Source organism: Hirundo rustica, chromosome 22, assembly GCF_015227805.2.
Source record: "Hirundo rustica isolate bHirRus1 chromosome 22, bHirRus1.pri.v3, whole genome shotgun sequence".
Classification (NCBI taxonomy): Eukaryota; Metazoa; Chordata; class Aves; order Passeriformes; family Hirundinidae; genus Hirundo; species Hirundo rustica.
The window spans coordinates 3692881-3719472 of NC_053471.1; the positions used below are offsets into that span (position 1 = coordinate 3692881).

General features: G+C 47.0%; 1 protein-coding gene across 8 annotated transcripts in view; it reads right to left on the reverse strand.

The window, feature by feature from the left end:
* Positions 1-26592, reverse strand: part of CAMTA1 (calmodulin binding transcription activator 1) — a 234096-nt gene that overhangs the window by 106628 nt on the left and 100876 nt on the right. For all 8 annotated transcript variants that reach the window (XM_040084652.2, XM_040084651.2, XM_040084654.2 and 5 more), the window contains one exon: positions 3009-3080. In XM_040084652.2, the coding sequence (XP_039940586.1) occupies positions 3009-3080 (72 nt within the window). The remainder of the gene's footprint in view (positions 1-3008; positions 3081-26592) is intronic.

Below are 26592 nucleotides of genomic sequence, written 5' to 3' on the forward strand. Positions count from 1 at the left end.
GTACTATGCTGAAGGTCTAACATGGGCAGCCTGAGTCCTGCTCACAGCTGCGCCAAAGCCTCTGCAGGAGGCTGGGATCTGCCGTCACCCACATTTCAAAAAAGATTTCAGCGGCTCTGCTCTACACTCAGTGAACAGTGGACAGCCAGGGCTCTGCATCTTCTCAGAAACTAACAGATAATGCAAAACAATAAAAACTGAAGTTCTACTGAGGTGTCTTCCTCAGCAACCTGTGAAGAGGCCACCTGTGTCCTCATCCCCATCTTCTTCTCTGACTGTGTCACTCAGAGCATCATCTCATATTTCTAGAGATCAGATAATCAAAAGAAAAATACAAGAACCAAATGTAGGAAACCACCACCTTGGACATGTTTTCTTCATTAAGCCCAAGAGTCAGTGTCCAAGAGAGCATCCACACAGGAGGCTGCCAGTGCCCAGGTCTGGGCCAGGCCTGGCAGGAATATGTCAGTGCTGGCTTGGCGATTACAACACCTATTACAAATATCAAAGGTCTTTGGGATAGGGCAGCACTTAAAATCCATTATCAAGAAAGCTTGAAATGTCTCAAAAACGTGAAACCCCTTCAGAAGAGAGAGGAGGTGGAGGCCCCATGCAGCAGATCCCAGCCACAGCCACCAGCATCTCTGCTGACAGCCTGAGAACTTCTAGCAGGGACCCTGAAAACTGCATCATGCAGCTCCAGATGATTGGTTCTCATTTCTCATCCTTCTGACCAGTCTGCAGGGAGCAGGCACATCATGTCAATCACAAATGACAACACAAAGTTGTTAAAGTAAGAAATCAGACATAACCATGTAATTGATGTCTCTGGCACTGTGTAAATGCATGAGAAAGCCTGTGAGTCCCTGTGGCTGGTTTGAATCCTGGCCTTCATGCTAAAAATGTGAGGCAGAGAACAATTGTGTGGGGATTTTTAATTGATATGTAACCCGGCAATAGGATTTGGAGGAAAATCGTCCCATAAAACATAGAGGGCATCACAGACTAATTGTATTTACTCCCCATTGACCAGACATTGCAGAGAGAGAGCACAGAGAGAGTCGCTGGAAGGTGCTAAATGTCTCCCCCCCCCAAAAAAAGGAAAAGTCACCCATATGCCTCTGTGAACTATAAAGCCAAACATACTGCTGGAGGTTAATGTTACACATTGCCCCAGCTATACCTATTTTTGAATATCAAACTCATTTACCAGGGCTGTTGAAGTGAAAGCTTCTGAAGGAGATGCACAAAACACCTTCTGTCTCTCTGGTGTCAGTGCTCCTGAATTCACCATGGAGCTGAACACAAACACTGTGCAGACGATAGAAAAGCATCATCTATTCTTGGCCAGCTCCCTTCTGCATAACCTTGAGCGCATGACTGAAGGATGCCCGTTTATGCCTGGGAGATGCTGCCATGAATCACAGACCCCTCTTCCTCCCACAGCGAAGGCACAGCGTGTCCTTGTTGAGGAATACCAGTCTACCACTGCCACAGTGAGACATCCTGCAGCACATTTTATAAATAGGCTTCTAAGAAATGTACTTCCCATCCTCTTGACAAAAAGTGATTACCAGAGCAAAGAAAATGACTAAACATTGATGCACACCCTGTGAACGTGAAGAAACCAGAGCCCGAGGAACAGCTTAGAGATCCTACAGTGCTGCAGTGCAAACCATCAGGGAGATGCTGGCTATGTGCCACAGCAGCCAGGGCCAGCAGCACTTCTAGGGAGCACATCGGAACAGGAAAAATAATACAAAGCTCAAAAATGAAGAGAAGAGAGGTGACCTATGGGGCCAGGAGCTCTCGAGGAGGACAAGCACAGCTTGGGCAGCCCGTAAGAGAACAGGATCGATGCAGTCGTGCAGTGTTTTCAGAGGAGCCACAATTCTCCTCTGCGAGGTGCAGTGCTGCACCCACCACTGCAGCCAAGCATCTCCTCTCTCTTTGCACGCAGCATTTATAAGCCACAGATGAAAATGGAGCTGGGAACACACGGGGATCAGAGAGGAGGGTGACATCTGGTGCGTGTCCTCTTTGATTATGACCGTGGTGTGGGCACCATCCTCTGTGGGTTGTGAGGGGTCTGTCCTGCCCCAGTGACAGCAGCAGTGTCTTCTTTTTTAATATAAGAAAGTGCAATTGCAAAACCAGGGAGAAACAGGAATTATTTTCTGTTTGCTTCTAGAAACAGATGTCACTTTCCTCAGACTTGTTTGTTTTCAGGACCATGGGAGTTTAATCTTTAAAACAATATTTTTACAGTATGTGTCAAGTGCCATTTCAAATTTAAAGAAAACAAATTGCTTCCACTTTGCAAACCATGGTAACCAGTCAAGCATGTGAACAGCTCCTCAAAGGTGGGGTCAGCAAACACCCCCCAGGCAAACTCCCACATGAGATCATTTGCACACCCCCACAGCCCCAGGGGAGCTGCCCAAACCCTGTGTAAATAAGAGGAAAATTTGGTTTGACTCCTCCTGGGACTTTGCTGTTCCCACAACAGCCAGAACAAAAATCATTGAGTGACTTCAAAATACTCCCTGGAGACTAAACATCTCACTGGAGGAAAGCAGATCCACGGCAGGGCCAGCTCCAAGGCTCACCCCAAATTCAAACACAGCCCCAGGGTTCTGCTCAAGGTCAAGCACAGCCCAGGGCTGATATCTCTCCCACACCATGGCATGCCTGTGCAGCATTCACTTCTCCAGTTTCTGCCTTGCTTCAGGATGGAACAACACAACTGGAAACCTCCAGAAAGTCTCACTTGAGCCAACTCCATGTTTAGAGAACATATGAGCTGGCAGCAGCTCCGCATTGCTACAAAAAATATACAATCCCTCCAAACAGAGACTCACAACTAAAGAAGACCCATTTCCCTTTCACACAAACAAAATCCCCCAGACAGTAAAACGCAGGACGCTGACCCCCCCGACAGCAGCTGAATGTGGCTGCAGCAGCTCGACCAGGTGACCCCAGAGACAGAGAACTCGTCGTCATCCTACCTGCAGAAGCCAGTAGCACCTTCTGTGAAACGTGGGGATGATGGAGGAATGGACATAGCAGCCATACAGGCACTGGGGACACAAAAAGAGAGAAAGCACAGTCAGGTTAGTGGAGGAACCATCCCAAGAGGCCGGGCTGGGGATGGGGCGGCAGCGCGTGGCCCCCGAATGGAGGACACTGTTGTGCCATTGGCGTGGGGCTGGTGGCACACAACACAGCACTGTGACACCCCTGTGTAAGCACTGTAAGCACTGCTACAGGTCACAGAACCCCCTCCCTAACTGCCCCCGCTGTGCTTCCTCCACCCAAGGATGGCCACAGCCAACAGGGGCTCCCGCGGTGCCCAGCACCACGACACAGACAGCGCTGGTCTGGGGGCTGCCTTCGAATCTTCACTCCGTCGTATTTGTATGTTTTGGCAAATACAACACGTTCTTCTCTTTTTCCATGGTTTATCTCCTGGGTGTTTCAACTGAAATTGTTCTGTTTGTAAACCGAAAAACCTGCTGTCAGGTGTTTTAGACAGCAAAATGCCAAAATGTAGTTTGTTTCTTTTCTTCTTGTTTGGGGGTTTTTTGGTGTTTTGTTTTGTTTTGGTTTGGTTTGGTTTGAGGGTTTTTTTTGGTTGTTGCTGTTGTTGTTTGGTGGTGGTGGTACCCTTTTTTTTTTTCTTTTGTTGTTGTTGTTTTTTTTAATGACTTCTGCTTTTCTGCTTCTCTGATCAACTGAAATCAGCAAGGCTGAGGCATTCTTTCCGCAGGCCAAAAACCCCACAATTTCCAGTAGGTTAAAACGTTTTGGTTGGAAACCAAGCCCAGCGCCAACCCAAACACACAAAACTGGTTTTAATTGCAAAGATCCCAAGCACAGAGGGGTGCCCATGCTGCTGGAAAGCCGTGCTCAGCGAGCACATGGGAGGCTGCAGCAGTTCCCCCTTCCCAGCATCACCGCTCACAAGGTCGCCCTGAATTAAACAGGATTTAAGGACTGGCTGCTATCACTGAGTTATTTTTAAAACACAAATGACAAAGATTAATAATGTTTTTAAAATGTGTCAAGGGTAGATTCTACACGCTGAAATGCGGGGAGGAAAAATAGAGGAGGAAAAAAAGCCCTGCAGAAAATAATCCGGAGAAAAGCTTAACATTTAAATCCCTCCTGGGGGCTGGGGAACAGCTGCCCTGACAGTGACTCCTGGCACATGGCACCAGGGGCTGCGTGGAAAGGTCTGCAGTGCTCAGTTCTGCTGACTCAGAGTCCCCCCACTCCAGAGAGCAGCTCGGGAGGTGCAGCACCTCCCAGTCCAACCTGCTTCCCAGTGAGGGTGGGAAAGCTGGTCTGGAGCCGCTGGAGCAGCCTTCACAGCAGCCAGGGACATCCACAGCACCTTGTGAGATACATATCAATCTATTCCAGCATCCCCTGACTTGCTTCCCACCCCAGTTTGCCGTGGAGTCGATCGAAACTTCGCCCTGATTAAAGCAAACCCCAGTGCTGGGCTCTGTGCAGCTCGTGGCGCGCAGCGGGCGGGAGCGCTGCCCTCCCTCTCCAGAGCTATCTCGTGGATAATTCTAGAGCTGTCAATAATGAATCACACAAAAGCCTTCCACCTCCATGAAACTGGTTCTCAGCATTTCAGCAAACCATTAAAAAAAATCCTAACAGTTCACAGAATTTAAAAAGCACACAGAACGCAGAGGGATTTCTTAAATTTGTCTTTTTTTTCCCCCCCCCCATGGCGGCAGGACATGGAAATCTGACTCTGGATGGATGTTTTGAGGCTGAATGTTCTAACTTGGGCAGCTGGGATGAAGGAGACCCACCCACTGAGCAAGTTCCTGGCCTTGGAGAGACAGCAGGGACTGTCCCCACGGGCAATGAGAGGTACCACAGTGGCAGAGAAACACTGCAGGGGTTAAACAGACCCTGGGAGCCCAGCACACAGAGTGCAGGCAAAATGAGTGATGACAGCAATAAAAAATGCATTAATTTATGGATAAAAAAGGCATAAGAAAAAGTTGACGATATAAATAGAAACCTAGGAAATCTGTGTGTCATTGTTTTGGAGGATTTTCAAGATTAATGGGTTAAGCACTGGGGATGAGACAAAATCCGCAGCCTGACGGCTCAGCACTGGGGGGCTGGGGGGAGGTTGGTGTAGGATATTCCTACACTTGGATCTGCTGACCCCCTTTGGCCCTGGGATGGCCCAGGGCTGCTGAGCACCAACACCTCCCTGCAACTAATGAGGAGAGTGGAATTACCACCCTGCCTGGCCAGGGCAGACACATAACCAGGGCAGGAGTAATACCTTTAGCTAAAGCTGTCTTTAAAATGAATTCTTGCTCAAAACAGGCAAAGGGGGTTTCATTAGCTGCGCTTTCTTTTATTTTTTTTAATTGTTTTTTAGTGGGAAGGTAAAAGCTGCAGAGGCCTGTGTGTCTGTGGAGATGTTAATGCCAGGCTGGGCGCTCAGCCAATGCATTAAGTGAAATCGAATTCCTGAAACCAGCTTTAATCAGCAGATTTTTAAGGTTAGAACGACTCTCTCCTCTACAAGGCTTGCCAAGGTTAATTCTGTCCTGAGCAGGCTGAATTAATGGGCTGGACAGGGGAGAACATTTTTTTTCATGATTCTCTTTTAAGTTTACAAAATCTCCAGGAGAAGAGAAAAGGCATTTCTGAGCAGCGTGAGGAGAAACGCCACCTCAGCAGCTCATTGACTGTGTGCAGAACACGGCCTGACCCCGGAGGAGCCCTGAGCAGCAGCGGCCGAGGGACACCCGGCTGTGGGGGTGCTGTCACCCGCTGCTGGGTGCCCGTGGTGGTGGCCCTGTGGTGCCATGGCGTGGCAGGGAGTGTGTCCTTGTCCCTGGAGATGACCCTGTGCGTGTGGCCGAGGATGCCCTAAGCTCAGAGCGCGTCCTGCCGCCGTGGGGGATCCCTCCTGTGCGGCTCCCTGGGATGAGACCCCCAAACCTGCCCCAGGAACCAGCTGAGGCATCTTCTGTGCAGCCCCCACAGTGCTGCTGGAGGGCTGGCCTCTGCTGCAGCTCATCCCTTTACAATTCCAGGGGTAATTAAAGAGAAAAGGCCTTCTCTGGGCAGCAGGGGAGAGTGTACAATTACAGCTGCCCGCCCTGCCATTTGTATGCAGTGCACATCTGGCGTTACCAAACTTCTGAAAACTGGAGGAATTGGGCGGGGGGGGGGAATATAAAATCAAATTATTAGTGGATTTTTGTTTTATCCTGAGCTCCTTAAAGTGATTGTGGCTTATTTAAAAATAATACAATAATGCTGAGGTGTTCTTCCTTAACAAGCATACCCTGGGAATGGAAACAAGAAAGCAGGAGAATCAAAAATTCAAGATAGGATTGGACAGGCTTTGAAATTCTTCTCCCTGGTGAGTTACACTAGTGGATATTTAAAAAACCCTAAAAACCGCCTAGATTTTGTTCAGATTTTCACACTGAATTCCCAATTCCCTTAATAAGAAGCTAAATCAATCTTTAGAGAACAAATCACGTAAGACCTATGGCTGTACATTATTAAAATATACTTGAGTAATTTTCTGGTGGTAAGGCTTCAGCCTTCAACACCCCAGCAGCCTCTGGACACCAGGAGCAGGATCTGTGCAGGTTACTGGGGGAAAAGGACCGTGCCCTCTGCTCCTGGCTCCGTGGTGGTATTGGGCAACACGTGCTCAGCCCAGCAGCTGATCGGCTCCCTGCTACATCCCCAGGCTGCTGGGATCTCCCTCTGTAATTACTGACCATTTCAGAGCCCCCTCACCCATCTCCATGAGGGAGCAGCACACTGCTGGCAGTAGCAGCCCCGCTGCCATGGATCAAACCTCCATGGAAAGCCAAGAGAGGCGCTGGCTTCATTCCTCTCATCATCCTGATGACAGGGTACAGCTCTCCTGAAGCAGTGGCTGTATCTGAGCCCAACCACACTCTGCTCTCACCCTTGCCTGCTGTAAGCAGCACACGCTGGGGAGGAGCAGTGGCCGTGCAGCAGCACATATGGATTCATAGGTGTGGAAGGGAAACTGGAAAAGCAGCCTCTAAGTGCTCAGATGAGCATCCTTCAATGCAGCAACCTGTGTTTTGGTGATACAGTCAAAATGCAACGACAAACCCCATTCTCCCATCCCCATCATGATATATGGAATCATTGTGTGATTTTATCACAGACATCTCCATACTCTGTTTTTACAAGTACCATTGCTAGCCCATTCTTTTCACCAACATTTCTGTATCCCACCAGAGAGACCATCCAATCTTCCTGAAACTGATTCCTCTGAATTTCATACAAACCATGACCAGAGGAAATTTGTCAGCTATTTGTAACGATATATTTGTTCTGCGTGTAGGAGCAGTTGTCCATCTGTTTCTGTAACCAGCACCCGCAAAAATCTCTGTTGACCCTCAGAGAGGGAAGAGCCCGACTAGAAAAGCGAGGCAGCCGAAAACTGGGCTTCTTGGCCACCGAATTAGCAACCGACTGGGGAAACCCCTCAAATTCTGTGTGCCACCTCTCTTCTCGAACAGACCTGAAGTGAGCGCCTTCTGAGATTGCGTTATCTTGCAACAGATGATCCTTCCTTCAGGACAGAGATGCTGAAGCCACAGCCACATTCCAAATCCATTTAAACGTCAGCTGAGGCTCGCCCCTGTCAGCTGCGGGAGCTGGGAGACAGCGGCGCCTCCCGCCCACTCCATTAATCAGGATTCAGCGAGAAAAGCCAACGTGCTGCTATAAACCCCCTGACTCGATGCCAGCACCACGCGCAGGGAGCCACGTGCCATCAATCTTCCTCGTCCTCCTGCAGCAGCCAGACGCAGCCGGGGAACACTGACGGGGGCTTGTGACAACTCTAGCAGGGCACAGCGAGGCACAGCCAGGCTGAGCAGACAGGGAGGCGACAGGAGATTCTCAACATCTCCCCATGCAGGTTGGCCCCAGTTCAGCTTTTTAAAGCAGCAAACAGGGAGGGGAAACCACATCTGATCCCTGGGGAATCCCCAGGGCCAGAAGGCTGCCGCCAGAGTTCTTATTTTGACTTAAAGAGTGTCATAATATAGGAACGCATCCAAAATTTCTCATTACTGCTGCAAATCAAAACCAAAACGCTGCTACCTGTGTTTTTTCACTCATCATCTTGGAGAAACACAGATATAAGACAGGTTTGGATTTTCCTCTGACATTCATAAATAGTAACTTTGATTCAGCAAAGCACAAAACCACGTGCTCAGATCTCAGCCTGGGCTGAGCCACGCTGCTGGCAAGGTTCACCTTTTATCGATGTCAACAGAACTTAAGCAATTGCTTACGGTTTGCCAGGTTGGGCAAGGAGATCCGGAAAACATTCTTAACATTTCTAGGCAGCTGCAAAACCTAGAGAACCTGACCCTTCACTTTTCATCTGTGGCATCACAGCACAGCGCTGTGCAGCCCGCTGTGCAGGTGCTCAGCCTGGTGCAGGGATTTTGGGTTTAATCCTGTCAGTTCTCCTCCTGACACAGTTCAAACCCCCCGTACACCCTCGATACCACTGGCAGCCATATCTAGATAACAGCTCCTGGACTGAGCCCAGGGCTCTCCTGTGACGGCTGATCAAGGGAGGAGAGGTTACACAGCCTGTGCATTGCAGGACCTCGTCACTTCTGGTGGCTTTTGTTAACAAATATTGTTCTGTTTACCTCGGGACTCGTTAGAAAGCAATTTTTGAAATGTTCAATATTTAATGAAATATTTAAATGTTTAATGGGTTCTTTTTCAAACCCTGTTTCCCCGTTGTGGGGCTCTGAAGTCTCTGCAAGGATTGCAAGGTTTTAAGTTTCTCACTGTTAGAAATGAATCCTCTAAGGACATTGGCTTAACGACAGAAATCAGCATACGTGGGGACTGATGTTTCCACAGGCAGCAACACCCACTGCCTGGCCCACTGCAGGATCATTGGTATGCATCCCCACACCCCCACTGCAGTGCCTGCCTCTTCATAAATGCATATTTCTTTATTAATACGGGGATACTTTAATCTCAGTCTAATTTTACCTTTAGGGAAGCTCTATCCCGAGGCTGCCAGGAGCTTAGACCTTCCAGATGCAGTGGTGTGATTTGTATTCAAAGCAGCAGATCTATCTGTCAACATGTTTGTCTCCCTTCTCTGCCAGCTCTTATTTATAATCCCATTCAGATTAATGAATGACAGTAGTTCTCATCACAAGAAATTTGATTAATCAATTTAAGTGCTTAATCACCCTGGCCTGGGTGCAAAGCGTACTGGAGGGATGCTGCCTGGATAGGGGCAAAGTTGTGAGATGTAGGATGAAAACATCATCACATTCCCTCAGGAACAGCTCGGGCCAAGAATGTGCACTGGATCCTTGATGGGATTACGAGCTTTCCAAGAGCTCAAAATTTCCTTAGGGCCAGCAGTCATGGCCAGTTAGTAATGAAATATCCTTTTGAACTCACCTCTTGATCTGAGACAAAAGGCTTCATACTACTCACCTCATTCTCTGCTACTCATGTTGTTCAAACTGAACCCAAAACCTGCCAATCATAAAAGCCCCTGCAGGGTGATGCCCAGGATAACACACCTGGGCATCCTGCAGCATCCCACTCCCCCTTAGTCCTGCCCATCGCTTTCCTGTACCTTAAAGACTCTCACAGCCTGTCTGTGTCACCAGCTTGAATAGTCCAGAATACTCTCCAGGGTTTCCTGGAGACCTGGGAGCTATTTCAGGTGAGGGATAGGAAGAATGTTGAGCAGAAATCACTGATTTGTAGAACAGAGGCCACACAGTGTGAGCACTGCCTTTAGCTGCTCTTGCAGATACTGTAAATGACATGATAAGCCCAAAAAAACCCTGTAACACAGCTCCAAGCAGGCTGTGCTCAACCAGGTATGCAGGATATGTGAATTCTCACCGGGAAGGATTCCCACATTCACCTCCACTACCTAAACTCAAAGGGACTCACAGGCAGGTGACCAGTTTGGACCTGGGTGAGCAGTTTGGACCTGGCAGCACGAGCTCTGCAGACAAACCATCTGATGACACCCGTGTGCAAGGGGTCACTGAGAGCAGATGTGGGTGACAGGACAGCCACTGCCTGTCCCTATACACCATCAACCCCCAAAATCTCGTCCTGTGCCACCCCACTCCACCCCTGTGCAAGAGCTTCCTGACTGTCACCACACGGTGAGAACCGTGAGCTGGAAAATCGTGGAGCGTATTAATGTCACACTGAAATATGACACAATACACAGAAGCATTTTATATTTATTCTCTTTCAGAAATGTTAGAAAGACAATATAATGAGAACACTGCAAACAAGTCAAGCGTTTTCCTCCTAATCTGGCAATAAAAATGTCAAAGAAAAGCCTAAAATCCTAACAGGAGAACAAAAAAATAATGGGGTGGGCTATAACAAGGATTTAGCTGCAACTTTACTTGAAGGCTTTAATCATGTCTCCTACAACATCAATGGAAAATCAGATACAAAGCTGTATGAACCATTAATGTCTGTGTTGATTGCCTCAGCTGCTGGGGGGCTGAGACTGAACAGATCAGGCAGAAGCTAATGAAGACAGGTTGAGGTCAAAATACCTTTATATCTGGGGAAACTTTGCACAAAAGGAGGATTACTGAGCTGGTCTTGGGAGAAACTTGACTAAGGTTGACAAGAAACTTAAAACTTGACAAGAGCAGCACCACATCTCCAGCCCAGCTGCCTCCACCATAACCATCGCAGGCAGGCTGTGCCCTAGTGGGAAACCTGGTTATTATCTGTCTGATTCTCCTTTTTGGGAAAGAAAAAAGACCATTAATGCATGGGGGAACCAGACAAAATGTGACAGTCTCCTGAGGAAATGCAGACTTTTGCAGACATACAATAGAAACAAGCCACACCTGGAGCAATCCCAGGACGTGCAGGGCGTGAGCACGATCGTGCGAGGGACGTTTGTCTGACAGGTTCACTGTCTGTCTGACATGGGCAAAGAGGGACAAGTCTAACAAATCCAACTTACAGGGAATATATAAATATCTAAGAGAACTTTGGGGAGCTATTAATTATACATGCAGTTTTATCTTGGATTAATTTTGTGCTGGAATGGACATGAAGCTTTCGCTGGGATCTTTTTTTGGCAACCTCCCTTGGGCAAATTCAGCCCTGGAGCTGTCTGCAGGCATCCCACACTGTAAAGGGCTCAGGTTCTGGGTCCTGCTCTCTTTACTCCACTTGCTTACAATCAAGAGCAGTAGGTGCTGCAGTGAGTGACTCGATGACCACCACATGTCCACCCCTGACTCCAAGCTGTCTGCAAAGGTGACACAGTTCCATTGCAGCTCTGCACATCCTGAGCTGAGAGCACAGGGCTGTGGAGGGGCTGGGTGCTCCCGACAGGGAGCTTCCAGTGGAAGCTGATATGGGAAGCCTCCCTTCCCATTTCAGGAAGTCATTTAAGGTTTCCAGTAGCTCCTGAATTCTGAAAATTGAATCCAAGTGCATAGAAAACTCAGAAGGACCTGACTTTCAAACCTCCTTCTGCTCTGGAATCCCTTTATTAAAAAGCATTTACACAACCTAAACCAAATTATTATGTATGCCAATACTAAATCTTCCCATTCTGATTTAAAATCCTTACAGTCTCACCATTGCTCACAAGCAGTGGCAGGAACTACAGTAAGCAGGCATTTAAGAATGTATTTCTGGACAAGCTGTTGTAGAAATACTAAGTTTATACTGCTTACAACCACCTTATCAATATTTCATTCCTGCCCCAAAAACCCAAACAAAAAAAGCATTAATTTCTCAAGATTAGGACACCAAAATTTACTGAAGTTCACCACCAGCAAACAGCTGAGTGTTTCTGACATTCAATAAGCAGTGAAAAGGTCAACATTTTACTTGCATTAATTTTTTAGCAGAGAAGGGAAAGCTCATTTTCATGACAGATAATGAACACTGCAAGAGGCCTGCTATGGCAAGATACAGAAGACAGGGGTACACTCCATATGAACAGTGGCTGAACCTCAGAGCCCTTCCCGATGCCTACCTGAGGTGACATTATCACTGGGATTTACCTGAAGTGATATTATCACTGGGATTTTGCCTTCTGAAGAGCCCTTCAGGGCTATTTAACATTTATGTCACTTGGACAGCTGAGGAAATTACAACTCTAAACACAAAAGCAAGTATCTCCCACATGCCCTGAGACATTCTGGAGGGTAGAAGCAGAGATGAATAGCAAGCTAAGAGATGGCAAATCTTCTTCTTGTAAAAGAATAGTGATTTCTATCACTGGCATTGAAAATACAGCTGTCCAAAGAGGATCTGTCTACATATTGCCAACAAGTTACTAGTATTCTTTCAGGAATGGGACTAGGACGTGGTGGGATCATGGATCTCGGGTCTGGATCATCCCACTCCTCCTTCCTTTTGGGTCACTCTGCCTTGGGGCAGAAAGGCTACAGAGCTGCCCTGCCAAGAGCTGGCCCTGCCCTCCTCTGCCCTCCTCTGCAAGGACTGTCCTCCAAGAGACACCTGGAGTCCTGCCATGTACAGAACACCAGCCACCACCTGGCCCCAAGTCCACTGTGCCAGGACCCTGTACCTGCTCCTGTGCCTCCCCAGCTGCAACCACAGTGCCTGGACTGCAATGGTGCAGCCCCTCAGGACATCACCTGCCACTTCTCCTGCACAAAAACTGACCCAAAGGGATTTACTTTTGCATTAAATGACTCATCTTCAGCATCTAATAACAGATCTGGGGAGATTTGCTGATTAAATAGAAGCAAGGCTGCACAGAAATGAATCTTAATGGGACCTCACATATCCCCACCACCCTTTTGTACTCTTTAGATGAGAAGCTGAAAATGCTCACAAAGGACATGAGTAGAATTTCAGGTTCTTCAGCAGGTCATGAGGGTTGAAAGGTCTCCCAGAATCACTGGAGGTCACTCACTGTGTGGAGAGTGATGGTGGCAGCAGGGCAGTGCCTGGCTCCAGCACAGCCTCCTCAAGCTGCAGGGTCCCACCACCCCACAGCCCCTGGTGTCAGCACACAGAGAAGGGGACCTGACAGTCACAGAGCACTGACAAATGAAAGTCAAGTGGATTAGCTGGCAGGTTCAACAGTTTTGCTTCTAAAGTGCTTTCTGCATATTTTCTCAATAAAAGCAAGACAGCGCTGATGAGCTATATGACAAAACAGAACGCTGAATCATTTTTAATACATCACCTCTTCTCATGCACAGGGAATCTTCCGTCTTCCCCATCACAGCCAATTAGAGCATTCACAACATTTCTTCAAGGCTGACAGTGATTGGAAAAGATCATGAGACTCATAAGAGAGAATTCCATGTTTTATGTTGTTATATCTGTTTCTCTCCATCCTCCTGGTTTCCGGGTGTTTTACTGGCAATAACAGAGCAGCATTTTGCTCAACCCAAACAATTTTTTTCCTTGACTGCGAGTACAAAGTGCAGCTTTGCTGATATCAACAGAAAAGATGGTTTTCCCTCGAAGCAGCAGGGGTGTAGCTGGGGTGTGGAACAGGGCTCTGAGCCCTATCTCCTGGTCCTGTAGAAAATGGAAATCCTCTGTCCTTCTGCAGAGAAGGACACAGCTGTCTCAGGAAAGAGAACTGCTGGAGAATGGCGCTGAGGAAGAACTGAAATGTCATTTGAACATGAAATGATGGACTATTTCAGCTTTTTTCAAGACTGAAATGGTGAAATGCCACCACTTGCAAGGAGCCCCCTCTTATAAAACCTGGACCCATATATGGAAACTTGAAACACTTTCTAAAATGTTCAAAAGGAGATCAGTGCTCTCCTGGGTAACTCAGTGTCCAGAGGTTCACAGTGCTGACAAATCACAGGAAGATTCACAGAGACAAAGGTAAATTTAAACAGTGTTTGTTTCATTTTTGTAAGCAGAAGTTTTTCAACATTTGGGAGAAAGGTGCAGACAGACACTCATGTGCTTGTTCACTGCCAAGAGAAAATGCTTTGCTGAGACTGAGCACTGGCTGCAGCACAAAACTGAACAGCAAGATTTTTTACTGAAATCAAGTTCAAGATTCAAGGAAAAGCAGAAGAAAACAGAAAATTCTGGGCTGCTTGCTTCCCAACCTCCCACTGACACCACAAAACTGTCATTAGAAATGAGTCCCACGGGCAGGGAGAAATCTGTTCCCTCGGCCACACAATCCATCATCTCTATCCAATACGCTGCCTGTAGGTTTACAAATCACAAGGAATTTACCAAGTGGCTTTCATAAGGAAAAGTGGACAATAAATCATCATCACACCGAAGCCACTCATGTAACACACAGCTTCATTTCCATGCCAAATTTCATAATTGGTAGCTGTAAAAAACCCCACAAAATCTACAAAACTTCCTCATCTGAGCAGTCTTCATAAATAATGATACGGTATTAAGTAGGAACATTAATTAAATTATTCACCTGTTCCTTCTTCTCTAATTCCATGCTGAAGCTGAAAGGGTAGGAACTCAGCCCTCCACAGAGCCAAGGCTGCACTTTGCCCCAAAAAGCTTTTGAAAACAACTGGTTTTACTTGCATTAAGCTCCGGGGTCTGAAGGACAGGGACAGTCCCTCTGGAACTCCTGCCACTGCTGTGCAGTGGCTGCAGCACCTCCTCAAACTTTTGATAAATCCTCCTCTGAAACGGCAATTAACACCTTCTGCAGGTCACTCCACAAGATTAATTTTCCAAGCACAGATTAATGAAAACGCATGCAGAAGTGTTTAGAAAATATTTTCCCTATTAATCTTCATTAGCACTAGATTACCAGCAGGGCAGCTAATGAAGACATTGGCTCGTTAAGGTGAGAGCAGGCAGGGAGAAGGACAGGACTGTTCTCCCAGGCACCGTATAAGCAGCTCTGTCACCACCATGTCTAAGCACACTGCAAATTCCACAGAGAAACGACTCAGGCTACCCCAAAACACTGACTGGGTCCTACCCATGTGCTGAAGGGCAGCTCAGAGGAGGGAACTGCCCAAGAACCTCAATCATCACAAACCCCCACAGCCAACAGGCTCCAAGTTCCTCAACAGGAACACAGACAAACACATTTAAAAACCTTCAGTCCCTCCAAATCCACCAAGAGCAAATGCTACTTCTGTTCAAACTTTACCCTTAGGACTGGGAGGCTCCTTTTTGACAGAACTTTTCTCTGCCACACACAAATCTCAAAGGGATGTTTAACTGATTTGGATAAAGAGTCTTAAACTAACACAAAGATAATCCTGCAGAGGAAACTTGCCCTGAAAGGAGTCCATGGTCACTAGAGAGCTCTGGAAAGAGGATTGAGTGCACCTACCTTCCTGAAGCTGGACTTTGTGACTCCCAAAACCCCTGTATTTCCCCACATTACTGGAGAGTGTTTCACGTTTCTTTCTCTAACAGCTGCATCTCCTACAGTTCAAGCAAACAACGGTTTCTTTCCTCGTTTTATTTTCTTTCCCAGAATTAACCCTCTTTTAAACTGAAAAATGCTATTCTGCCCTTAATTTTTCCAAGCTCATGGGTGGCAATGTTGCATTTTGATACAGCCTAGCTCAGAGCCCGGTTTGGGTTTAAGAAGAGCGTCGGTTTACGAGCCCTGCCTCGGGGAATGGAGCACGCTCCTCCTGCCTGGCTCACTACAGAATCAATCAAACCCGCACTTAATGGAAGGACAGGAAGGCAGTGGGAGGAGAAGCCGAAACCACATCCCCTGTCCTTTGTCAGCAGCACAAAGCTGCGCACTCCCGTACCCTTCAAAGCTCCTTGCAGGCGGGTGGTGAACCACCGCTGAGGCGCTGCGGGTGCTTCCTCCCGGCAGCTCACTCATCCTCCTCCTCTGCCGCACGCACAGCCTTCGCACCCGCACCGAGGGCTCAGAACTGAAATAAACGGGACAGCTGAACGTAACGTTAGCAAAGGTGACCTTCAAACCCTCTTGGTGTTTAAATTCAGAGCGCGGCCCTCACAAATTAGCCGTCGCCTGTTTAACATGAGGGATGCCACTTCGCCACGCCAGCGTGTGCTTTATAATATGAAAATATCGTTGCTTTATGTCAAGGTTCGCTTGCAAGTTTAGTTTGTAATAAAAAGGTGTATCTCTAATGACGTCAAGGAAAAGAGAGGGATGGACCCATGCTAAGCTGGATCTGACTGTGACTGTCAAGACACCAACTCACCTCTCCCTTGCAGAGCAGGGGGGGCCCAGTAAGTATAAAGTTTAATGCTACCCTGTTTAATGATATTCTCACTTCAACCGAACTGTAAAATTAACTGAGAACTTACATTAAAAAAAGACTTTTATTTTATGCTGATCATTAAGTAAGGACGTTTCACACTTGAGATCTGTTATGTTAAAGGGGACTGAAATTGCTTGTATCAATTACTTTATTCTAAGTGGACAGACTTCTTACGAAATACTGAAACTGGTTTTTAACTACAGAGGAGAAAACAGCCAAATCCTGGGTTGGAAAGGATCTCTGGTCTGTGGCTGCTGCCCGTGGTACATGGGGCAGCACTCACCTCCCCATGTGTCAGGGGATCTACTCCAGGCTCAGCACATGGCATGGTCCCCTGTGACCTTTGGTGGACCTCCTGAAACAAACCTCCTCAGGTTCTACTACCTAATGAAGGTGCACTACACTGGAGCCTGCTAACTTTGCTGTTTACCTGTAAATACATCTACTAGTGCAGTTCAGAAAATAACAAACTAAGGAGCTCAGAGGATGCATCCTCAGCATCACCCAGACACTGAATGAGTGGACGTATACACAGAACGAAGGAAAAGCAGCAAGAGCATGAGCAACTGGAAAGATGCACAGCCTTAAGTGAGTTCTGCACCAAACTGGCAGCTCCAGCGAGCAAGAGTAAAACACAGCCCCTAAAAACTGATGCGCTCCTCTAATGATCTTGCTGTGGCATCTCTGATACAGCTCAGTGCCACTACAGGTATGCAATTAATTACAGACCAGCTGTAATGCACTTTGCAAATGAAAATTCTATTAAAATGTGATTATTAATTCTACAAAAATGTAATTATTAATTCCATTACTATTACTGCCAATGGCATAAACCCAGTTTGAAATGTAAAACTCCCCTCAGGTAACTTTAAGACACACAAAAAAGGGTGCAAGGAAACCAAGTATTTGAAGGGTCCCCAGACCATTAAAACTTTCCAAGCCCCAAAGACCTATGCTTGCACAATGGCACAGGCAGCTTTAGGAATGTGCTTTTTTCTGCAGGTTGTGTGTTTTGTCGTGATCATCCTCGTCATCCTCTTTTCTCTTAACATACAAAAAGAGGCATTTTCAGTTGCAGAAGCTGCTGACTTTGCAGGATCGGGCTTGCCAGTGAAGTATGGGTTATCCCCGTTTATACAACTGCACAGTGTTTATTCAAACACGAGCCAAAGCTCAGCTGTGTGAGGGGGATGAGCACATGGCAGTGCCAGCCATCCTGCTCTGCTGCTGGCACCCACCAGCAGAACTGTTCTTTGTCATACACCCACAGCCAGGGAGGCTCCATGAAGCCAAGCCCTAAATTTAGAAGTCATCATCCCAAAGCTGTACGTGAAACGATTCATCATGATGACAGCAGCAGCATGTGAAATGGAGTCGTTTGGAGAATAATGCAGACGGGTATTTGCACAGCACGGCGGTGTTTGGAGTCTCATGAATACGTAATGTGCTGCTTCAGAATAGGGTGGGGCTTTTCCAGGGCCCTATAATGACTCTGCCACAAGGCTTAACCTCAAATAACATTTCAGCCCATCCTAATACATAACGAAAATCTAATTATATTGTGAAGAGAAGGAAAAAAGAAATTCAGTAAGCAGAAAAAGGACCCTCCTACCCAGAGCGGTTCGTGTGGCGTTCAGCAGCACCAACAACTCCTGTCCCCCAAACCCAGCGCTCCCACGTGTGAACACCACGGGCATCCCCTGTGCTGGGCTGGACCTGCTTCTGTCCTCATGAGCCCTGCAGCTGCCACCTGACTCCTGTGAGAAGGCTTGTACAGAGACTCAAGGCTCCAACACAAGCAGGGACAGTCTTGAACATGCATTTACCTGCAGCCACTCTTGCTCTGGTCATTCCTGTGTCAATGCCAAGCCTCATTTTATGTGATTTTCACCTCCCCACTTTATTTCTTTGACATTTGTAGATGGAATAACTGCATCACTTCCCAGCCCTGGTTTTGCCAGATTAAACAAGCTTTTTATTTCTGCTCATAAAACAGCCCATTTTCCTGATCCAACCTATTGTTTTCTGTTTTGCTCTGCACCAATGTCCCCTGAACACTGCCCTCCTCCGTTGTACACGGAGTTGTAAATGACACAGTGCCACCTTGCTCATGGCCCCACTGCTGCTTTTATTCCCTCTCTGAGGCACCCAAAGGATTGCACATGCCATAAGAGTCATCAGCACATGCTGTCTGAGGAATTCCAAATAACATTCAAGAGTGTGTGCAAGCCACCCTAAATCGACTGATGAGATGTCAATTTTAGCTGGAAGGATCCTCCAGTGTGCAAAATGTTGGTACACAGAGGAAATTTAACTGAGCGTGGCCTTACCTGGCCTGCAAGCAGGACATCCCCAGGCTGGGCAGAGGGAAATTAGAACACACCTCTGAGAATAAAAGTGATGTAAAAGCTGATCTCTCTTTCTCATTGCTGTATTCCCAGTCACAAGCTATGTGTTCATTATCTTCCATTAACGTATTGTGTCCTCTTCCTTAACTAATAAAACGTTTATCTCCAAGGAAATTCTGCAGAAAAGACTGAATTTGCATATACATAATAGATATGTCAAAATGTAAGATGCGAGGACTTGGTATTCCAGCTAAGAGTGTTAGACATGATTTGTATCAGTTTCCCTAAATTCCAGAACAACTCCAGTGAATCCCATCCCTGTCAGTGGCACTGTAGGACTGACTGCAGATCTGCTGAATTTACTGAGGATACAACACAGAAACTGCACATTTGGGCAGCACATGTTTTGGGGCAATCACTCCCATAATTTAAATGCAGCTGATTAATTGTGCACTTCACGGAGGAAAAGCCAGGTGACAGTGAAGAATTAGGTGGGATAAAATCTGAAAAATGAATAGTAGGGAACTCATGTTTTCTGAGGAGGAGGGGAAGTCTGGAGACAGGAGCACTACAAGAGCTGGAGCACGAGTGCAACTGGCTGCCCCACAGCACCTCACACCACTGCCTTAACCACCAATGCAATGGCTCTGTGCATGAGAGTCCCAAAGGAGAGGAACCTCTGCAGATCATGATCTGCCGCAATGGCTTTCCATCAGAGCCAGAACAACCTGGAACGCTGAAGGTGAACTTCAGTTACAGATCTGTTGTGCATTTTGCTCCAGACCATGATAAAAACTTCTTCCCCTGCCAACAGCAAAGTCTACCATGAATTTTTTTTTTTTTTTTTAACTATTTTTGAAAGTCTGCTTAGAAAACAGATGTGCTCCAGGGGATAGAGAAGGCAGCGCCATATGCAGGATGCAATACTGGGAGGCAGAGCTTAGGATATTGACATTATAAAAAACCCAGGTAGCAATGGGAAAGAGTGTTTTTATGAAGGTTACAAACAGGAATGCAAGGTCTAAGGGCAATTTTCCAGATGCTGCTCAGTATTGCAGTATTGTGCATTCCTTCTTTTCCTACCAGTGAAGCAAGGAGAGCTACGCTGACCAGAGCTGTGATGCTGACCAGGTTCCCTGGCCAGATTGGTCAGTTCCTGTCACCAAGAGCAGGCACATCCTTCCTTTCCTGGGAAATAACCTCCCAGGTGGCAATTCCCCAGCACGAGGAGCATCAGCCCAGCTCCACAGCTGAGCCATACTCCAGTACATTATCCCCATACCAATGGCTCCTGCAGTTCAGTTGCTGTCGTCTCTGCATCCATAAATCAACTTTATGGAATGCACCAATTCAGGAGCGGTGCAATAAAATACACCTGTATTATTGGAATATCAACTATGTTTGCAAAGAAACAGTTTTTTTCCATGAGCTCCCCAGCCACCTCCCCCAGTATCTGCAGAACTGAGCACAGAACAGGACAGAGGTGACTCTGCCCAGGATGGAGAGGTTGTTCACAGCCCCCCAGCCAGCTCCTCACACCCTGTGCTGTTCTGGGCACCAGTACTGAGGGGGGCAAACTGTACAATCCATAGCAAAACCCTGGATAACAGAGACTTCTCACATCCATATTAAAAAAAAAAAAAAAAAAACCAACCCAAACTATTTCAAGTAGTCAGGCAAACATCACCCAGATGGCAAGTTTGCTGTATCCTTGCTGAAAAATACTATGCAGCCAACAAACCCATATGGCCAACCAGAGGAGCCACATAAAGATAACGATACGCCTATACAGGCAAAATGTTAATGAATTAGGCCCAAAGTACATAAAAATCTGCTACCTGGTCCATTACACCTGTTTATGAAATCAATGCTTGTATTTACCTTAACATTTAGTAGTTCATAAACATGGGATGGACAGGCAGGGTCAATGCAAGGGTGCTGGCAAGGGGCCATCTCTGCTTCCCACAGCCCAGTCTTTGCCCCCTTTCAGCTGGAAATGCGGTCTCACAGTCTTCAAACTCCCCTGAAGGGGAAAGGGATAAGACATACAAGCAGATGGTCTATAAATAAGATTCTGGAAAAATCTCTCAATGCCTGTGGATTTATCTCCTTCAAGAAGGTCAGCCCGTTCGCTGGAGGGTTATTAAGCTCTCTGCCACGTACGTGAAGGCAGTAAAAGAGATGCAGAAAGGGCTGCATCACCCGAACCACTGACTCAAACAAATGCCAAACACTGACGTCTTCAAGGCTCTGTCAACGTCACCACCTTCTCCATGGCTCTCATCCATGCAAGAGCCATTTCTGTTGTCTTCCAAGATGACACTGAGCAGAGGGAGATAACAGCATGAATCTTCTCTATTAGGACTAATCAATTAAGTGGCCATTACATCAGGAACCGTCATCACGCTCGATGGCCAACAAGATCTGTACTTACGCCCTGCTGCCTGGAATCCCCCACCAGCGACTTACACCCACACACCCCCCGAGGCTCATCCCAAGCAGCCTGCTCCGAAAGGAGCTCTGAGCCACCCGACAAACCGCCGGCACCGGGAGGAGAAGGGGTTTTGGCCACCCGCAGCCACACCGGGCTGTCGCTGGCGGCCAGATGCAGGTCAGGGCTCAGTGGCTGTGACCAAAGGATGCTGACGCCTGGAGGAGCTGTGCGTGCGGCCGCCGGCGCTGCGCCCAATGATCCCGGGTGCCCCCAGCCCGCGGGGAGCCCGCGTGGGAACCGCCGCAGTGGTTTCCAAGGCAACGGCGCGATTCCCAGGCAGGGTTCCTTTCTCATCACCGAGATGGCTCAAGTATCCATTACGTTCGGCGGCGGGGTGAATAACAAACGGGAACGCCAACAAATCAATGAGACGAGCAGGATTTTAAGCCCTGCGAAATGCTTGTTTTCTTCTGTATTCCCTCGAGCCCGAGGCTCCCCAGCCAAGTTAGAGCAAAGGGATTTCGAATTTGGCAAGAATCTAGGCAACAGATCCTCCTGAAGTGCAAATTGCCACAGTTCCACTGAAGTCAGCAGAGATATGACAATTTACACCCACTTAGGTTCTGCCACTGGGTAATTAGCACATTGCAAATAACTGGAAACAGATTCCCAAATAAGAACACACTTAAGCTTGAAGCAAGAATGTTTAAATAAAAAACCAAAAAACCTCCACGTTTTTTTTTCCAGGATTAAAGAAACTTGCAGGTTTATCTGCTCTCTTCTTCTACTATATTACTGGATAAAGTAAAAAAATTGTCACTCTTTTTGTTCCCCTGATGACCCAGGTTGAAAACACAGTCATGTTTTCAGCCTTGATGTACCTCACACATCTCCCACCAGGTCCAGCCCAAATGCCCGTTCACCATCAACTCCCCACACACCCCCAGGGACACAGCATCCCAACCACTCCTTCCAGTCATGCCCGGGTTTTGTCACCTACCCCATTTTACAGACTTTTAACACAGAGGCAACAATGCACATGTTGATCATTTACAGGATGTAATACTCAAGTTCTGTATAATTTCTCTCTTAATACCCAAAAAGGTCAAGCAAGAACAAACCTTTCATTCTTTCATGTTGGGCTGGCCAGTCTAAGATCAGTCCTGGGCAAAGGAGTGGAAAAAATTCATATGAGATTCAATTCATAAGGAATTAAAGGAGGTTTTAATGCATTTAATGCTCACCAACCTGGTTCCATGGGAAATAGCTCTTGTCAAGCAAACCTGATTTCACTCAAATTCTGGTTGACAAAAGCCACATATTTGGAAGGCACTTAAAATTTTGTATGGCATTTGACTCTGTACCAAACAGCATTCAAATGTTAAAAACACACACACATTTAATGGATTAAAAGCTGTCTAGCAGACAGATCTTGAAAGCAGTGGTCAATTGGGACCTGTAATTGAATCGTGAGCTTCCAGAGACAAGGCTGCACCCTGGGAAGCGATGACCCTGGAAGAGCTCAGCTTTGGAATGGACAAATGGCTCAGCCCACACTTGCAGGCAGCTGTGAAATCCAACTGCTGTTGTGCCAGCACTAACAGCAGAGACACGTGGTTGGTGAAGATTCCTGCAGAACAGCTGGACACAGATACCCACAAGTCTCTTCCTTTTCCTGAGTAGTAACTGCCTGGCTCTGTCATACTGGTTTGCCCAGTTAGAGTAGTTTTAAAGAGGGGAAACATCTGAAGTGGCACAGGAAGGATGCACTTTCCTGTCCTTTTCCCAGGATATGGATTCTCCTTGCACCCATCCATCACACATGAGCTGTTACGTCACAGCAGAAGGTGCAGACCAGGAATGCACTGAACATGTGCAGGCACTTCATCCATTGGCCCACATGTGAGCTTGCTGGGGGGAGTCAAAAAGGCAGAGACACCCAGCAGTAAGAGGTCTCCTGGATCTGGTTCCTTCTGCCACCAGCAGCAGACACTCAGGGATTCCTGAGAGCTGGAAAAGCTGTCCTGTGCCCTGCCCTGCTTAGTGAATGACCAACAGCCTGCCCTTCTTCTTGCCAGGTTACTCTAAATGCCAGAAGTGCTGAGTCAGAGAAATTTAATGTCATCTCTACACCTCAACAACAAACAAAGCCACAAAAACGTCCCTGTGCTCACCTGCCAACAAGTCACTGGCTCTCTCATCTGCTTGAAAAACCATCTGGAGGGAACACTGGTGGGGAGAGAGTACAGGGCAGGGGATCCCTGGGAGGAGATGAGAAGCACTGATGCTCTGAGGCAAGACATGCCCTGTCTGCTCAGGCCACAACATCAGCAGAAAGAAAGCAAGCAAGAAAGCAGAAGCCCCAAAGGAAGGGGTTCTGTGGCCCCAAAGCACCAGCACTGCGACAGGATCTCCCACCCACTGCATTGTTGAGGGTGGCAGACTGCTCAGAAATCAAACCTGCTTTAGCAATGTCTACAGCAGCTGATAACTCACTGTAAAGAACTGTTGCTGTAAGGAACATACATGTTTTATTGCCATGTGATGGAGCAGGAGCTTGTCTTCCCAACGTCTGGTGTGCTGCCTCTGCTCACAGCAGAGCCACCCCTCCTGTGCCCCTCCTTGCAGCAGAGCCATCCCTTCTGTCCCCTCCTCACAGCAGAGCCACCCCTTCTGTCCCCTCCTCGCAGCAGAGCCACCCCTTCTGTCCCCTCCTCACAGCAGAGCCACCCCTTCTGTCCCCTCCTCACAGCAGAGCCACCCCTTCTGTCCCCTCCTCACAGCAGAGCCACCCCTTCTGTCCCCTCCTCACAGCCAGGCTCGTTATTAGCCGGGGAAGCAGAGGATGTCCGATGGCAAGGGGGGGAATAAATCATTGTTCCCAGCTAAATGGAGTAGTGCGGATCCGCTGGAAACGCTGCCTTTACCAGCAGTGCAAATAATGGAGATTGCACGCGCCGGGGCCAAGGCAATGAGGCACCACGCTATTGATGGGGCATTTGTACAACTGCAGGAGTTGTGTTTCACAGCCAGCTTTAACAAAGGCAGCATTGCAGCTCAGAGCTGAGGATTAATTCTGCTCCTCCCCATGCACAGGTTATCCCAGGCAGACCCCAGAGAAGCTGAAGGAAAAGCAGCGCTTGCTGCTGTCTCCCCCCAGCCACTCCTGTGTTTGTGGGGTTCAACATCTGTGTGTGTGTGTGTGTGAGGGAGGATCGTTAGCATGCATTGGTAAAGAAATATTCACAGAAATGCATTCTGTATTTAATCTGAGGGAATTATCCACTGGCAGACATGAAATAGAGCCATTACCATGCTGGACCCATCCCCATTTAGTTCCTGTTCCTGACAGCCACCAGCACAAGATGCACTGGAAGAAGGTGAAAGCCTTTTGCACAAGACATCAGGAACTTCTGAAGGCATTATCCAAAATCCTAAACAACCTTCCATGCTGTAACTATTCCACTGGCAGAGAGAGAGATCTATGAGAAACATGATTTATCTACACAATTATAATTTACATTTTAATGAATGATGCAGCAACAAACACGCCAAAGTATCTCATCTCTAGCATCTAATTCTGTTGATGCCAGTCAACATGTTTCACTGTTCAACATTTTTACTTGAAATTCCTGGCACTGCTGGCTGTGTAACCTCTTTATTCCACTCCCCAGGTATCTGCCGTCTGCATCTTTGCCCAAATTAAAAAAGAAAAGCACCCAAGTGACTTCCCAGTGGGAACCACGATGGGGGCAGTGACTGCAGAATTCCCAGAAAACCATTCTGGTAGAATTCCCAGAAAACCATGCATTCACTAACAGGACAGAAGACCTGAATGAACCCAGGGAGAGACTTACGAGCTTCATTCTCTGCAGTAGTTTGCAGAAAGTGCATAACAACACATTATTAGTGTATAAAGATGAAAGGCCTATAAATCCTACAAGAAACCTCAGAATCTCTATAAAATAAATACAGTGAAAAACAAAATTACAGATGAAAACTAGGCATCAGTTGTGACAGGGCTTCCTCGAGTCAGAAATAACAACCAGGATGTCAAACTGGTGCAACAACTCACTCTTTGGGTTTACTTTTTTAACCAAAGAACTGCAGCTTCTCATTGATTTTTTCAGCATATTTAAAAATAGATTAGAACATTACTGCAATTGTGGTGGTTTTTTTTTAAACAGATTATAGAAACAGAAACATAATACATTACAGATACTCCAAGCCTTCAAAATTTTTAAAAATGTGACTTGTTAAGTAGTCACATGCTTTAGTAGGTAATTTTCTACGAAATAGAAAAGTCAAAGAGGCTTTTCCATTAAAAGCATCTCTGCCTTGATTCCACCTGCTCTGCACTGGAACTTTTTATTCCACTCTGTGTGTGTGTGTGTCTTTACAGAGATCCTAGAACCCTTGGGTTCAACTGAGCCTTGTTACATTTTAAAGCCTTTGGATGGCAGCAGCAAAGTGTTCTGCACTATAAACCAGAACACAGCTGAGCTTTGATGGGTATGCTGCTTCTTTCTACCCCACAAAACATTTTCTAAATGCTGTTAAAATTTAGCATACGCCATAATAACCAGGCTGCATTTTTTTTCTACATTTAAGTCAATTGACTTTCAAGTTTTATCTTTGCACATACTTTGAATCAAATAAAGTTGTTTCTGCAGCTCAGGAGGAGGAGGATGTGGCTCATCTTGACGGGCAGCAGCTCCATGAGAAAAATTCTGGATAACCAAATAAAACTGCCAGTGGCCAGTGGAGACAAAGTAGAGAAGTTCTACATTTTCTATCTTTGGCAGCTATTAGATTACTCCAGAGTGACAGGGAACACAGAAAGCTCCTGTCAGCGTATTCTCAGGGGAGGGAGACTGCACAGGGAGGACAGGACTAGGAGGATGCAGGCAAAGGTCACTTTTCACATATACTGGAGGGGTACTGATGTGAGGTTGGGACCAAAAATAACTCCTGGAAATACAAACCCTGGTGCAGTAAGGGAAGGGAACCAGACAGTGGGGTCAGGGACCTCTGTCTCACCTGGAGGGACCCCGTGCTCCCATTTAATGAAGAGAACTGAGCACTGCCCTCGTCTGGTTTCAAACACTTTCATAATTAACCACACTGTGTTACCCAAAAGGCAAATAATTCTGAAGGAATGTTACTCAGGGAAGACTCTTCAACTGGAGGTATTGGTCTCTGTCTCTAGCATTACAAATATAATTACAATCATCAGCCTGTGCTAACGAGTGGGAAGGGGAACGATTTGCATCCAAATTGCAGCCACCTCAAAGCAGAAAATGCTTCTGAAATAGGACCCAGCAAGGCACTGAGCTAGTAAATCCTTCCATTTAAAGTTTCAGATGATACGTAGGGAGTCATGCTAGAAACTCCTCTTTCCAGCTGAGTCAGGATGCAGAGGCTAAAATGAGCCAAATCTGAGTTATCTTCAAAATAACTAACATGGAGGATGAAAGAAAAAAACAACAACCCACCACCCACTCCTGCC